Genomic DNA, 16,383 nt, shown 5'->3' on the forward strand with positions numbered 1-16,383 from the left:
TGTTGTTGCTAATATGATCATAAACATGCATCACTTCACTAGCACCAACAGAAAATTTACTTGCAAACCTACTAAATTATCAGCGAACAAATTCAAGATGCTCAAAATCAACAGTGGGAAGGAGTTGCAAATACCAATTATCTGAGGAAGAGATTGCAGAAGGTCCTCACAAATCCTTTTTCCCGGAGATGGCTTCGAAAACCATTGGCGAAAAAGGTCCTTTCTTGTCCAAATGCTCGCTAACAGCTTTTAGATCAAGAACAAAACCTCTCTCCTGCAACCTTTTGACAACATCTGCAGCTTCCTCCACCCCTTTCTCTCTGCAGAAACCATCCACCACATCAACTAAAGTCATCACACTGGGTGAATGCCCAGCATCCAACATCTCCATGCAGAACTCAACCGAATCCTCCAATTTCTTCCCTTTGCACAAGCCCTGAATGAGAACCTTGTAGCTAAATGCATTTGGCGCAATTCCGTTCTTCTGCATTTTCCTGAAGATCCTCTTTGCATCGTCAAATCTTGCAGCCTTGCAGAACCCTTCCACGGCAGCAGTGTAAATAACAACCTCAGGCATCGTGCCCTTCTCACGCATTGAACCGAACAGCTTCATGGCTTCTTGAATTAACCCATCTTTGCAGAGCCCATCAAGCATGGCAACAGCATTGGGTATAAGTCCAGTCTCTTTCATCTTCTTGAAAATCTCATCGGCATCTTCTGGCGGTGCCTCCTCTGCTGCAGACTTGGCTACCGTCGGAGGTGTTTGATCCACTACATCCGATTTGTCTACCCTGTGTCCATCTGATGATGGTGGCCGCTCTTTTTGTTGTGACGACCCAGAAGCTTCGAAATAGTCCCCACCGAAATCCTTGAACTGCGACTGCGGCGACGGACCAAAATCTTCTCTCGGCGGGTCTCTCCTCACACTGTTGCGTGTATGCCCGGGAGGAACTCTACCCGTCCTATCGGCCAAGTCGAAGTCGACCAAAAGATCATCCGCAGCGCCATCGATGCCGTCCTCCTCTCGCAAAGGCGGCTCCTTTTTCCTTTGCTGGGGACCGCGCAACGATGGTCCATCGTAAGGTCGATCTGGAAAGGCTTCCCGGTGCGCCCTTTGCGGCCCGTTGACGCCGTCGTCGTCTCCGAAGTTAAGGCCGCGAAGGAAGATGTCTTCGGAGCGGTCGTCCCTGCGCCTCTCGCCTCTCATTGGTCTTCTAGGGTTGTTTCTCGTGCTGAAATCGTTCGACGGCACACATCTCTCCAAGATATAAGCTTTACGTTGGTAGCAGATCCGCCTCCACGGATTGGAAAGGAGAAGCTTGGAGAGCGCAGTTCGCATCGGTCTTCAGCTCGAGATGGAGATGCAGACGATTTCCGGTACTTTCCCAAGGTTTAGGGTTTTATTGGAGATAAAAGAAACAAAAGCAATGTCACTTTCCACCCGCCTCCCACGTACCCATCCGATACCCGTGTGGTAGTAGGAAAGCTAGAGCGGGGTCCACTCACCCTCGTGAGATGACCAGCCATATTTAATGACGAAAATGCCCAGTGGAGATGACACAATAGAGAAGGGTGCCTTGGTCACCAGCAAGATTTATGTCATCACGAATAGTGTGGCCACCAATTTGATAGAATTAATATCTAAGAAAATTCAAATCACATTTTTCATGAAACAAAATTATACTTGTCGCATCCAAATCACATTTCTTGAATGATGAATCATTTTATTCTCCAGAATTTGATCAATTATAATCTTCAAATGTTGTTCATAGTATAGAATGAACTGTCTTTTACACATGCACAGCTAACCTTTTCTTCTCCCTCCTTGCCTTGCTTAACATAAATTCCTCACCATGAGCGTGTGAAGATTAGAAGATTCTTTATACATACCTTTAATCCAATGATGAAGTAGGCACTGTAAGGCCATTCAGAACAAGGAGTTGGCACCTTTTGTTTGGCACTTGGCTAGAAAGAGATGCAGCAAAGAAGATGGAGATGAGAGTCATGCATCAATTGCCAAGATTTAAGGCCTGGAGAGACTCACCATGTACTGTGCGCTGATGTTGCTTGAACAAGAGAGTATATCCATCTGTTGATCCAAGTATCCATCTCTTACCGACTCCAAGTTCCTGATGCCAGTAACAATGCTCCAAAGTTATTTCAGACAACTCATGAACATTTATCTTGTACTTCCCGTAGACATATAAACCACCAATGTAAGCCAGAACCACAATATATAAGCAGCAGTGATACTTGCGGAATTTCTCTGAGTACAACCAATGGTTTAGCTCCACAATCTTTCTCTTCTTTGTCCCCTGTCAAAGTTTGGGGGATCCGCTCTTCCACTGAACAATTTTCTACTGCAAGATCGATCCACAATCCAATAGTTCATGCTGCCGACTCAACACAAAGTTCTTCCTTGACAAAATACACCCCCAAGACGTTGCCGGTTACCACCTCTCCCAACAGAGCTGGCATCTCAAGTAAAAAGAGGTAGATAACATGATCAGTATCTTCATATCTAGGCTAGGCACTTCATTTGCACCATTACTATTCCTTTAAAGCTATCTCTGGCCGAAGTCCACATTCTCCCACTTGAATGGCTCAACAGAACCAGTATGTGGTGAACCTTGACAAATATGCAGACGCAAACACCAGTCTGTTACAGTAAAGATTGTTCCTCGACACAGCATACATACAAGGGGACTGATCATTCTCATCCACTAATGAATTCCAGCACTTCAATCCAATCTAACAAATAAGAGACAAATAAACTAGTGATGTTACCTTGTAAAGGTTAAGAATATAATTTGTGCAGCAACATCTATGACAGTTTGAAAACCACATCATTCTGAGGATAGAGTATGGAGATGCAGTTATTTAGTTTATACACTATGTACTACATATTATTGGGCTAGGAATATAAGAGGAGCAGGATTTATCTGGCTACAGAACAGAAGTTATAGAACTAGAGAACTAGATTTACCTGTTGTGGATCATTAGTGAGTGCATCAACAATGTCCTCTGAATCCTGCATAGATGCTGCCAAATGCAATGGGGTCACCCCACCTGGGGCTGCCACATTTGGAGAAAAAAGATACACCTTTGTCACATCTTTTCCATGAGACAAACAATAATGGAGAAGAAGATCTAGAAGATCTACCATCTTCCTGCACCTTCTCTTAACCGCTCTGTTCGGGAGGTGAATATCTGAAAGCATTTCGAATGACTTTTGTACGAAGGCATCATTCCTTAAGCTTCTCTCCACCAGAATATCCAGAAGGGTTTTGATAAGACTGCTCCAATCTCGTTCAACCGGAAATGTAAGCAGGTACTTAAACTGTGCACTAGAGAAATCAGGCAAAGACAGGAGGCTGCATGGATTATGTGTCCTCTGAAACAGCCAACCAAGTTCATTTTAGAAAGTGTCAAACAACCTCCCTCGGCCTAGGCCCTGCACTATTAACATGTTCTTCGGCAATGACATTTGTTGTCTGAACATCTTCCTCAAATTCTGATTCAAGGGCTCTCAATTCCTGACAGATGCTAGTATCAGCAATAATAATTGGAAACTGTTCCCTTTGAAACCATTTTCCACCTGAGCATGGAATTCAAAAGTTAGTTGAGAGCAAGGCCCATCCTACCACACCTATCTGGAAAACACTGAAGTCATGCTTTTGAATGATTTACTGCCACGTCAACTGGAATGAAATGAAGGTGATCACCTCAATGAAACAGCGACCAGAGGCCTTCGGAGATCCTCCTGGAAAGGAAAACCTCTCCACACAGGAATCATCACATATGGTGCCTGGATATGTTGAGAAAAGAACTTCCTTTAACATATATTTACCAATATAAATGCAATGGGTCCTGCAAGAATTAAATTAAAATTTATGAGTAACATAAGTTGGTAGTATAAGAATTTCTTTGGATAAACAAGGCACTGTAATGCTCAACTCACTTGGTGCCAGGAACAATCAAATTGTGATCCTTTTAGGACAAGGGAAGTTTCCTGCTCATCAACAACAGCAATAGGTGATACAGTCAACTCTGGAGAACTCCATGCCCTCCAAGTCTTAGACAAACGGATCTTCCTGTAATGGATAGCTATTATATAATCCATGATAATTGCGATATAAATATTTCAAAGCTTCAAAAACGATAATTGGGATGAGCATCCAAATATCTAAAACTAAAAAGTGGAAAAAGATCAGTATGTAAAGGTGATATGGAAAAGCAAACCATCCTTTATGTGATACCAGCTGCCTATTTGTATGAACTAAAAACCTCCCATTTAGCCAGAACTCATTTTCGGAGGATTGAACTAGTGAGGTGGCATGCTGAAGAAGATCATTTTCAAGCTGCAAACCAACATATATTTTCAGAATACTATAATCCAAACTAAAGCATAGAAACAATTGAAAATGTGAAAAAATAAGTCACTGACTGCATTCTTAAATAAATTGATAGGACCACACAACCAGGTCGAATGTAGCTCTCCATCTCCGAAGGGCTGTTTGAAAGCCAATTTAATATCTGAATAACAGGAAATATGAGCACTTAGCTGATTATTCAGTGAAGCAAATACAAGGGAGCATATATATAACAGTATTTCTACAATATCTGTGAACGGAGATTATCAGGGAAGCAGCTCGGATCCTTGCCAAAAAGCTTGAAAATTATCCGCACAGTCCGATCCTGTTTCATCATGTTGGTGTAATAGCAAATAAAACACAAAATGTTAAGACAGAGGTGCATGACCATATCGTACATTACCTGAGCATCAGAACTCAAACTGGAAGTGGAGTGATCTGAGGCTGAAGATTTGTAACCAGCTTGATATGGTAAACTTTGAACTACCCTGCTTTCAGCTTGTGTTTCTGACCCCTTAAAGAGCTCAATCGGTGCACTCCCACCATGACTAGTGCTTAATTCGACAGTAGCATTTTCTTCCCTGCTCGTGCATATTTCACACTCTCCAACGTTGAATGTAGAGGGAATAGCTTCTTTGTAACTGGGGGAGGAGATGAACGAGACCTCTCTTCCACATGGTTGCTAATTTCAGAGGAGAGATATTTCATTGCAGAACCTAGCTCTGGAGGACTGCCATCATCAGCAGGACCAAAAATCTGCAAAGGTAAACTTGGGCATACTTGCTGAACTATCTACTGAGGTACATCTGCCGGAGATTGTCAGATGTAGTTGTCTCTCGATATTCCAACTGAAGGATAGATATGAGATGATTTATTATGTAAATAAACATTAACTTGGGGGCTCAACGCTTTGGACCTTGGTTCTATCGTTGCCACTACTTTCAGTGCCTCCTTGTGAAAGAGATGCAGGGGCATCAGGAGCAGATGCAGCTAGCGCTGCCAAGAGAACTGTCAGCAGGTTTGCTGTGGCGGATGTTGCATTTTCGTTCCCAGTTGCCTTTGTTGACTGTTCAAGTGAACCTAGTGGTGGAAGTTGTGATACCTTAAACTGCTAATAAATTGGACAAGATGATCTCTATCAGTCAAAGGAGGGATGCTGGTCTGTTTGTCTTTAGTGCCACCTGCAGTTGCAGTGCTAAAAGATGAAGCAAAAGATCACACCATATGTCACAGATTGATTATCCAGTAAGCAACATGCATACCTTGCAAGCGTGCTAACATAGGTAACAAATTGACAATATCCAAATTCCGACTCCTTTTTTCTTGGTTTCTAGGAAACAATAGTTCAGAAGAGGCATCCTCTAGTTGTGTCTTCCTTCTGCATCGATTATGTCCAGCAAGACGCCTCTACAGCTTCTCTTCCCCTGTCAAACTCGGAAAGGGGATGAAATCTGAATTAAATGATATTGCAGATCGAAAGACTACATGATTGTTATCAGATCTGAGATAGTAGAACAACTTAGAAGGCATCCAGATTTCTTTGTAGGGAAACCAATTGATGCAAACTCCAAAGATCTTAGCAAAAGCCATCTACCTCAGAGAGACTAATTTACACCTACTCGTGCCAGTCTTAGTTACAATGACTAAATACCGAGCCTTGATTGTGATCAGCCTATTTTGCATTCGACAAAATTAATTGAATTAAAACATCATATAGAAAAAGATCAAGCATTTCCATCATGAATAGGCAAGGGTTCCAATTGTAAGCTGAAAGGACAGAGGCTTGAGATCCATATTACCTGCTGCACTGCTGGCAAAACTTCTGCATCCGCTTTCCCACAAGTGCCTTGGCGGTCTTACTGTGCACCTTGCGCACCATATGTCGCCTGTGATAATCCTTGGCGCTCGACATATCCGCCCGGCAATCATCCACCTGACACATCGGGTAGCTGCTGCCACTCCTTCGGAGCCAGACCTTACCTTCTCATAAGGCCTAGCCGTCGGCTCCTCAACCACCGAGTACGCACCGCCTCCTAGCTTCAAAGCTAGGTTCTTATTATCCACTTCCAAATTCCTGCGCAAGACCGAACCTTTCGTGCCCTCATCCCCTTTCTTCATCTGATCCACCATGGGAGTGGCTGCAGAAGACGGTTGGAACCCCAGAAAGAGGACCTCCGATGCATCAGACGAGGGCTTCGCCATTAATTGCACGCTAACCTAATCCCACATCTTGGGGTTCCAATTATCCCTGGTATTCGGAAAGGAAGCGCCCATCAGCCGCTGCTGGCTCTGTAGCTGCTGGTTGAGGTCGGGAAGTCTCGCTTCTTAGCGAGCAGCGGGGCCTGGTGGAAGAGTCCGGGGAGGGCCCGTTGATGGTGAAAGAAGGTGGGAGTGACGACCTGCGCACCGACCTCTCCCTCCATCTCTCCAGTCTAAATCGGACCCTCGATTCCGAGACCGCCAAAAGCAGAACGACCGTTTTCCTCAGAACGTCGTTCTCCTCCTCTGATCCATCTCTCCACCAAATTCCAATCCGAAGAACACCCGGGAATTCAAGAATCCATCAACAGATCATCATGGTGATAGCTTTCTACATGAAGTCAGTCAAACCATACCCAGCCAATCTCAAAAAAAAAAAAAAAACATCTGCTCATCTTCTCCACAATCTCCAAATCTCAATCTTGGACAACGAGCGGCAAAACAACATAGATCGAGACAAAAACCACAAGAGAGACTCGAAACCGCAACGTCTGACCACGAAACAAACCAGATGCGAAAATGAATTCAAGAAAGAACAGATCTGGTGGAAGAACAGTTCGACAGGAGAAGACGCCGAGAAGAGAAGTTTGCTCTCTCTTGCGATCTATTTTAATAGATCGACTGATAAAGAAGTTAAAAGAGACAAAACCTTAAGAGGATAAATATGAAGATTATTTGCTTGCAGATTATAATCGTAATAATATCTTTCTTTTTGTCACCCCACGGTGGCGATTCGCCGTACGTGGCATACTCCTCGTCACGTTATGCCCGGTGAATACAAACACCACCCTTGACGTGCCGTAGTCGCTTTCGTACCTTGACTGCCAGCGGACAAGACCTTGAAGCGATGTGGGGTCCTTCGCCTTGTGGCTCACCACGTCCGATTTCTCACGGACGAATCGTGTCGGTTCAATTCCGGTACGGGATGACGTAGTTGAAATGACTCAAAAGGCCATCGTTATTTTCCGTAACTACGGTCGCGCCATATCAAGTGCATGGGGTCGGACGGGGGCACGATAACCGCGGGGGAAAGCGTACCCGTTTATTTGGTCGTTGACGGACGTGATCGCCTCATCAGACTCGTACACGAACATTATTGCACGTCTTCTTAATGTCCTATTCATGATGACGACCGTTAGTGGTCTTTGGGATATATATATATATATATATATATATATATGAAAAAATAAAAATTATTAAATAAAATTTAGAATCAAAATTAATGACAATATATTTTTAAAGACATATTTACACTTGTTTAAAATTAATATTTAAAAAAATATTGTACTATAAATATGCCATAAGGTGTTTGTATATGTTAATTAAATGATCAACATACATACCTTAAAATTTTATTTAATATTAATATTTTAAAAATATTATACTTAGTTAAACCGATCATATAGTCGATTTTAAATAGTTAAGATTTTTATTTAATATTATTTAAGCGGATAAAATATATTTTAAATATTTGATATTTAATATAATAATAGTTAATATTTTAAAAATATTTATGAGGTGCTTATATGCTATTCCAAAATTTGAAGGGGACAAATGTGCTATTTCTAAACATTTGAAGGATAAGGTTGTAAAAGCGCTTTCAGATTTATCCTTGTAATAGTTGGCAATAATATAAATAATATTCTTCCTCGAAAGCGATCGATTCGTTTGGAGGCTGGAGCTTGATCCCATCCTTACTCTCTGATTCTTCGATCTCTTTCTTGGATTCCCTCAAATCTCTGAGAAAGATCTCTTCTTGGTCGTCCCTGTTGCCCGGTCTCCGCTGCAAACCCTTAAAGCTAGGGTTTTTCCATGCCCTAGCTAGGGTTTCGGCGGTTGATCCGGTTCCTCCTTCCAAGTTGCCTCTTTTTGGCTGGAATTCTGGTTCTTGAGGGTGATCGTCCGATGGCCTTTCACCACGCGGGGCCTGGTTCGGCATCCGGATCAGCGTCGAGCTCCAGCTCCGGGTTCCACTTCCCGAATTCCCTTTTCGGGGACACCACGTACACGAAAGTCTTCGTTGGGGGCCTTGCGTGGGAGACCAAGAGCGAGACGTTGCGCCGCCACTTCGAGCAGTTCGGTGAGACCCTTGAGGCCGTCGTGATCACCGACAAGAACACCGGCAGGTCGAAGGGTTATGGTTTCGTGAGTATCGCTTGTCCTATCATCTTGTGGAGGAAACTCACTTTTCTTTGCAAATAGAGGTTTTGAGGGAAGATTTGATTTTTCTGTGTTATTTTGTATGAATCGTTTGGTGCTGATTTCTGTGGAGGGGTTAGGTGACTTTTCGAGACCCTGAATCTGCAAGAAGAGCATGTGCAGACCCTAGCCCAGTTATCGATGGCAGACGTGCGAACTGTAACTTGGCTTCACTTGGGCGATCTCGCCCTTTTCTTCCATTTGGCGGTACGCCCCTAGAATCTCCGCTTCTGTTAGCGTTGCCAAAAGTTGCATTACAATCTTAGTATCAGAAAACAATGTTGCATCTCCAACCTGTTGAATGGCTTTTTGTTGTCAATCCCATTTGATTGTTTCTCATCGGTACTTGTGCAGGCTTCACTTTGAGGCAGTAGTAATACTTTTAAACATCTTTTATCATGTTATAAGTAGTGTACTTGATTATCTTGTATCTGGTTGTTTTACCCAAGAATCTCATGAATTTGGAGATGACATATATATTTAGTATCATATTGAGTTGGTTAATGCACATATTTGTGCTATTTAAGTAATCATAAAGCATTGGCTATGGACTCCAAATGTTTTAGATTAAGTCAAAGGCATTCAATATGATTTTTGGGTGCCAAAATTTTGTTTTTTGTTTTTCAAATTACATTCAAGAATTCTGTCTGTCCATGTTCGCTCCTTTGTTTTTTGTTTTTTTGACCTTTATGTTTTTCACTTCAAGGGTTCATGGAGTCATAAACTTTAAATACCTACTACTTTATGTTCTGGAAAATGCTGAATCATGTTTCTGAGCATGAGGAAGCATATTTAAATGGATTAATGTAACAATGATTAAGGATCAAATAGATAAATTCCACTACATATTAATAATTATAGGCAAATCAAGGGTTGCCATGCCAATCTGTACGTCTTGGCATGGTCCAAAAGTTGTGCTTGAAAAGAATTGGTATACATCATGTTGATCCGTGCTTGAGATGCCAACATGTGGCTAGTCCAATTTTTGGCTTGGGTTAGACAATGCAGAAGGTGTACTAACCGACACAGCGTGGAACACATCATTCCAGAATTCTTGTGCTGTGAAACAACTAGCTATCGAGCAAACTAATCTGACATTTTTTTCAGCTTCATTGAACCCTTTTTGCCCACATTATCTAAACAGCCCTTTTTTACTACTTGTCCTTATGGAACCCTGTAAATTTTATTGTCTGCTTCACTAAGGTTATTGCAATTTTTCACATTTGACTGACATATCTCAATCCATGTGCACCTGCTTCTTTAAAGTCTAAAACAGCAAAATTTCCTTGACAAGAAAGCTCTTATTTTCCATACTAATTTTTCCTTCTTTTTAACCATACTAACTGAATGGACCTCTGTTTATGAGGCATATGATACACTTTCTAACTTCTGATATTAAGTCGGTGTTTTGTTGTTCCTTTCCACCAATAAGCTCCCTGCAAGATAAAGCCAATAAGAAGAAAAAAGAAATTGAAGTTTAAGAATATGAAGTATAATGGTTTACATCATTCTTTATGTTTTTCACTGTTCTTACCTAGCCATATTATGCATGGCATGTTAGACACATGTGACATGAACGGCGGTCTGTTTGGATTTTTCTGTTCTAGTGCGCCCGAGGTCAGGCCTTTACCTTGGAGGTATGTCAGTCCAGCGAGGGCCATATGTTGGAAGCCCCGCTCATCAACAACCTGTTCCATTCAGCTACCAAGAAGGGTTACCATATGCTGCATATAGGTTAGTTCATCTCCTGGATCTTTTCAAAACAGTCGTTGGTTTTGGTTTAAGAAACAGAGAAATGAACCTTGGATTTGATGCCTATGTTTTAATCTTATGCTTAAGTTTATTCCCAAATAATATGATTGGTTTGAGAACTAAGTAATCGGATGAATGAGTAAGAAGCACTGAAGCTAAGAATCCTGTGGAGCAGAAAGATGTTTTGTTGATATTCAGTCTCTGTTTGCACTTTTGAATCAGAACTGATATGATATTAAAGCTGTAAATTTTTAAAAGTGATCCATTACTGAGAGCTCTTTATCTGGTTTACCTTTCCGACTTAGTATTTTATTACTAGAAATGAAAAAAATAAAGTAATGTATGTTTTAGTTTATTTATTGTTTGTATGATCAGGTAGGTCGTGGAAGTTTGGCTGAAATCAAGCTAGATGTAGCCTGAAATGATAGTACTATTACTAAATTTATGGTTGCTTTAATTTGATGGGCATGAAAGAAGGCATCAATATTGATCAAAATGTTATGCCCATATAGCTAAAAGCTATGAGACTAATAAGTAAATGGAATAAGTTAAAAGTTAAAACATTGGATTTCTTTAAGACATTGCTTTTTCTATTTAATGGCTTATACTTTAGAAATAGCCTTTCCACAGTTGATGTATGGATGCATATCTGAAACCCTTCTCAGATTAAGACTGGTTTGGTTCGTAGTTTCTTACCTTAAAATGACCTCGAGGAACCCTACTGCTGCTTCTGCCTCCGCTGTTGACGCTTTCTGCCATTGCCTTCGCTACAGACGCAGCGGACCGAGCCTTCCTCTGTTGTCGACGGACGAGTCCAACAGCCCTCATAGTTTCCTTCCGTTGTCGCTTCCTTCCATTGTCGAGGGAGAGGACTACAGGTTTCTCTACCACTGACGGACGGCCTTTGAAGCTTTCGTCGCTACCGCTGCTGCTGTCCGCAGCTTTCGTCGTTGTCGCCGTTGTTGTTCGCAGCTTCCATCGTTGCCACCGCTGTTGTTTGCAGCTTTTGCCGCTGTCACTGCTACTGTCTGCAGCTTCCCTCGCTGCCTACTATCCACAGCTTCCGTTGTTGTCGATGCTGTTGTTCGCAATGCTGTTGCAACTATCTTAAACTAATCCTCCGCTACTATTGCTATCTCCTTTTGTTATTGTTAACATTTTTTTCTTCTCCCTCTAACTTTAAGTAATATACTATTAACAATATATTTTTAATTTAATATCATATTTTAATTTAAATAATTATATATATTTTTTAATTATATAATATATATCTTTTTTATTTTTAATATTTTAGAGAATTTTTTTTCTCCCCCTCTAAATTAAGTAATATACTGTTAACAGTATATTTGTAATTTATATCATATTTTTTATTTAAATAATTATATTTTTAATTATATTATATATTTTTTTATATTTTAATATTTCAGAGTGACTTACGTTTTGGGACCTTGGCGCCTTTTGGCGCTTAGCACTTTTTAAATCACTGACTTGTACATATCCTATACGTTCTACTCAAGGAAATTTATGCAGTTGGGCAATAATTATCATATAATTGCTAGTACTATCAATTGATTAGCCACTTATGAACAAGGATGAAGGCATATTAATTAATGTTCCATCTGATTAAATGAAAGTTAATATTTTAAATGTATGGTTTACTTGAGACAGCGGTGGTGATACTGTTTGCACCATGAACATAAATGTTGTTCTCATACTAGTGTCAGCAACTGGGTGGTATACAGACTGGTGCATTCCTGTAAATTTGGAAAATAAATTAAATATTTAATACTGACTGTTACTGACCTATATGATCTTGTATCACTCCTTGTTCAGACTGGTAAAAATCTGTTGGTATGTACAGATATTTGAATTCTTGGTTTGCACGTCTAAGAATATGGTGATTGGATTAAAAAAAAGGGTTATCTTGGTCTCTGATATTCATGAACTCAGCTTGAAAATTTATGTATATTGCATCTATGCTTCTGGTACATATAAGGTTTATGTTTCATGATGGTGAGAATACACTTGTTCATTGAATCAAGTGCCATAGGTTTGGTTAATCATTCAATGCTTTGGTTTCCTTTTGCAGTTACAATCTCTATGGGCCGGAGTATGTCTATCCACAGGTTCAAGACCCAAAATCATGTCAATCCTTTCTGAATTAGAATTTGTTTTGAAAATATGCAACCAACATGCTAATTTTGATGTCTAGTCTCTTTTGCAGAATGCATACAATCCTTATACAGGGCAGCCTTATGTTCAAGTTTATGGTTTTCCTGGAGCTATAAACACATCTATTTACCCATTTGATCAATTTGGCCAGCCTATTCCACCTGGTTATACGGCAATGCATGGCTACACACTGCCAACTCAACCAATTGTGCAATTGGGTGGACCAAATGTCAATGGAATGGCAAGTGCACCTCGACCTGTTATTCAGGCACCCTATCCAGCTGGTACATTTTCATCTAGAGATTTCTTTTCTCTTTAATACTCTTACACACATTATATTTATCAGGTACCATGATAGGTATGTGCTGGATAGGCTTTTCCCATGTTGTCTGGGACATTGCTAATCTAGCACAGATAGTGTAGTATTAATGAGGTCTATGGTGAAAGAAATTGGGTAAATGTTACGAGGTGATACAAGTCTAGTTTGATGCTTAAAGATTGGTTATCGAATGACGTTACCGAAGCTCAATTTGGTGCCTATTTTTCTCACTGTAGAACTTGCCTGCAAACATCTGTGATTTATGTATAGTTTGTTGCGTTTTGCTTAACATCATAACAGATTGGCTATTATCTTATTTAGGTTGATCAATTTAGATTACGATTTGTGCCCTTTACGTTTGTCTTTGTTCTCAATAGATGTATCATTTCTATCTCAAGGGAGGGCAGAAGCCTCTAATGTGTTTTTCTTTCTGAAATTTGTTCTTGTGGATGTGGTTCTTTTAATATTCTACCTTATGTGCACAGCAGCCAGTAAAATATTAATCATATTGGATTTCACAGGATTAGCAGCCGCAATTCCAGCACAACCACATGTCATAGTTCCTGCTCAGTCACCACAGTTTATGCAGGGCAGCAGTTCAGATCAAACGACAGTTTAAATGTGCATCATGATATCATCTTGAGGTACACTACCAGTCCCACTCCAATTTTTCTTGATGGTTTTTTTATTGACAGAGATATGTTTTCTCTATCTTTAATAGATACCCTTAGATTGCAGCAGGACCAAGAACCGCAGTACTGCCATGTTAATGGCTTGCATTCTTGCCTTGCATTCTATCATCTTTGCATTCTAGAGGTTAGTTCTATTTGATATCCACTTATACATGTGGTGATTATAGAAATTTCTTATTTTGGAGGTTATGATCTTGGCGAGTAATATATGACAATATGTCACTGCAGCTTATCTCAATATAGTACTTTTGCTTTTAATTTTATACACATGTGGACTCAAGTATCTGGTATGATGTACCATCCGTTTGCCAAGCAGGTGCTATGAACAATACATATTGCATCCTAATGTATCAGTCTAAATACATGCTAGTGTGATGCTGGAATGTTTGCAGACATCATACTTTGGCATGCATGGATGTGTCTGGTTTTAGCTGTATACTTGTTTCTTGCTAGCACACTATCTTCTTGACAATGATTAGTTCTTTTATGGCATCCAAGTTTTAATTTTCCATATCTACTAGAAATTTATTGTTCAAAATCTTATGACCATTTTTTCTCGTGCAAAACCGTTCTTTGATCATCCAATTTGCAAATTGGTCATCTTGTTCATGGCTACATATATAAAAAAATCCTTCTGACTAATATTTTCTTGTTTGCCAGTCCTAAAATAATCACCCTAGTCATGGTTTGTTCATCTTTGGCATGACAGTTATTTTTTGCATCAAGTTGAAATACTTGGATGCCTTCAAAAAGGACAATTAATTATTTTGTTTGGAGATTCCACCTGGATATTGCAGAATTAACTATTTGTAATAAACAAACTTCCAGGAAGGAGGGTCATCATTGATTGTGCATCATTTGACTCTATTTAGAGAAGGTTCCTCTGTTTCCCTGCTTTTGTTGTAACTCTTTTCAAGTTGATTATCAAGTCTATGTAGCAAAAGTGAAAATTTCTGCTTGATAATCCCTTCACACATTTTTCTTTGTCCTTTTTGTGGTTCATGCATATAAAAATCATATCTTAAGCTTCAAGAGAGTACCTGATGTATTTCCTGATTAACACAAAGGAGCATGTCAGTTCCTCGTTTTACTTTTTGTTCTTTCTTTTCAGCATCAGCGATTCTTCTTATATTAGCTATGCTGCAGCCTTACTCTGAAGAGAATCCATTATATATATATATGTATATGTATATATACATATACATATACATATACATATATATATACATATACATATATATATACATATATATATATATACATATATATATCGCTTCGATAGAGGATGAGAAAAAATCATTTAAAATGGTATGGGCATGTGCATGTGCATGTGCTGAGAAAACCTCCGGATGTTAGTGATACGAGAAAAGATAGTGGACGACCTAAAAAGATTTTAATAGAAAACTATAAATAAGGATTTATATGATTTTTTTACAGAACTCAATGATGGCAAAAGTTCCATGTAGCCGACTCCAAATAGTTGGGATATATGATTTTATTGTTGTTGTTGTTTTATATATATATATATATATATATATATATATATATATATATATATATATATATATATATATATATAATTTCTTGATGTGTTATTCTTGATGTCAGAAAATCTAGAATAACAGATTGATATTATTTTGCTGTTTTTCTAATATGGTCAGTTGCATATTTACTATGAACAGGGGATTCTATATGTTACTATCAAGCTAACATTTCCTTGTGCTGTTTTCGATAGGAAATCTAGAATAACAGATGAATCTTGTTTTGCAGGTTGTCCTAGTTATGATCAGTTGCAAAAAGCCATTAAGTTGCTCCGATGGAGGGAGCTGAAAGCACAAGAGCATGGGTTGCTCTTTGTTGCACAGTGTCTGTAAAGTCTCTTGCCCTGCTGGAAGTTGTGAAGTCTGGTGGAGCAAGAATACCTGGATGTCAAAATTGCATCCTACAACCTGTATGATAGATTCTGGATGTCAGAGTTGGAGTCTGACAACCGAGAGGGAAGCTAAATTGTATCATGGGATCCAAGTGTTACTGCCACATATATAGACAGATGAAGACATGTTGCTCATGCAAAGTTCAACTTCAGTGTAATGAGTAACGGATTTGTATGATTCCCAACATTAGTTTCCTACAGTGTCCTTCATTAAGCAGAAGAACCCTAATGGTACTAAACAGTACATGATCAAATAAAAGGTCTCAAAGGCATGGAAACAAACCAGAAGGTTCAGTTCAATTTCCAACACATTTCTTATCAGCAATATCATGTCATGCATCCACTCAATTGAAACCAAGCTTTTCAAGGCATATATAAATGTAGTCCCTGAAACAATATTGCAGTGCCATTTTTTTCGAGTACATTTCATTTCTGGTGTTTGATGTCGGTGATCGTCTTGGCGTAGACGGCGGATTTCATGACTGACCTGCAAATCAGGTTTAGTATGTTTAGATCATTGCTAAATGAACTTCTATGTAGATTTTTACTGCTACATTGAATCATGGGGCATATAAACTCTGTTGCACTTCTGCATTTGTTGTGATTATGTAAAACATTTGAACAGCTTTGCATATGATATCACCAAGTTCGACTGTGAAGAGTAATAGTTCAGTTGATTGCCAA

General features: G+C 39.6%; 1 protein-coding gene and 1 pseudogene across 3 annotated transcripts; one reads left to right on the forward strand and one right to left on the reverse strand.

Moving 5' to 3' along the window:
* Positions 1 to 1,703: 1,703 nt before the first annotated feature.
* On the reverse strand, positions 1,704 to 7,265 carry LOC135620420 (squamosa promoter-binding-like protein 15; annotated as a pseudogene).
* A 1,026-nt stretch (positions 7,266 to 8,291) lies between these two features.
* LOC135619815 (uncharacterized) lies at positions 8,292 to 15,999 on the forward strand. 3 transcript variants are annotated; one of them, XM_065122171.1, is made up of 8 exons: positions 8,292 to 8,777; positions 8,912 to 9,038; positions 10,439 to 10,565; positions 12,673 to 12,709; positions 12,796 to 13,039; positions 13,596 to 13,718; positions 13,796 to 13,890; positions 15,537 to 15,999. In XM_065122171.1, the coding sequence occupies exons 1-6, from the start codon at positions 8,538 to 8,540 to the stop codon at positions 13,691 to 13,693; spliced, it is 873 nt and encodes a 290-aa protein (XP_064978243.1). In that variant the 5' UTR covers positions 8,292 to 8,537; the 3' UTR covers positions 13,694 to 13,718; positions 13,796 to 13,890; positions 15,537 to 15,999. The 3 variants fall into 3 exon arrangements, with proteins under 3 accessions (XP_064978243.1, XP_064978245.1, XP_064978244.1); XM_065122173.1 differs by having other exon boundaries at positions 12,808 to 13,039; XM_065122172.1 differs by lacking the exon at positions 13,796 to 13,890.
* Positions 16,000 to 16,383: the final 384 nt, after the last annotated feature.

Source organism: Musa acuminata, chromosome BXJ2-8 (assembly GCF_036884655.1).
Source record: "Musa acuminata AAA Group cultivar baxijiao chromosome BXJ2-8, Cavendish_Baxijiao_AAA, whole genome shotgun sequence".
NCBI lineage: Eukaryota > Viridiplantae > Streptophyta > Magnoliopsida > Zingiberales > Musaceae > Musa > Musa acuminata.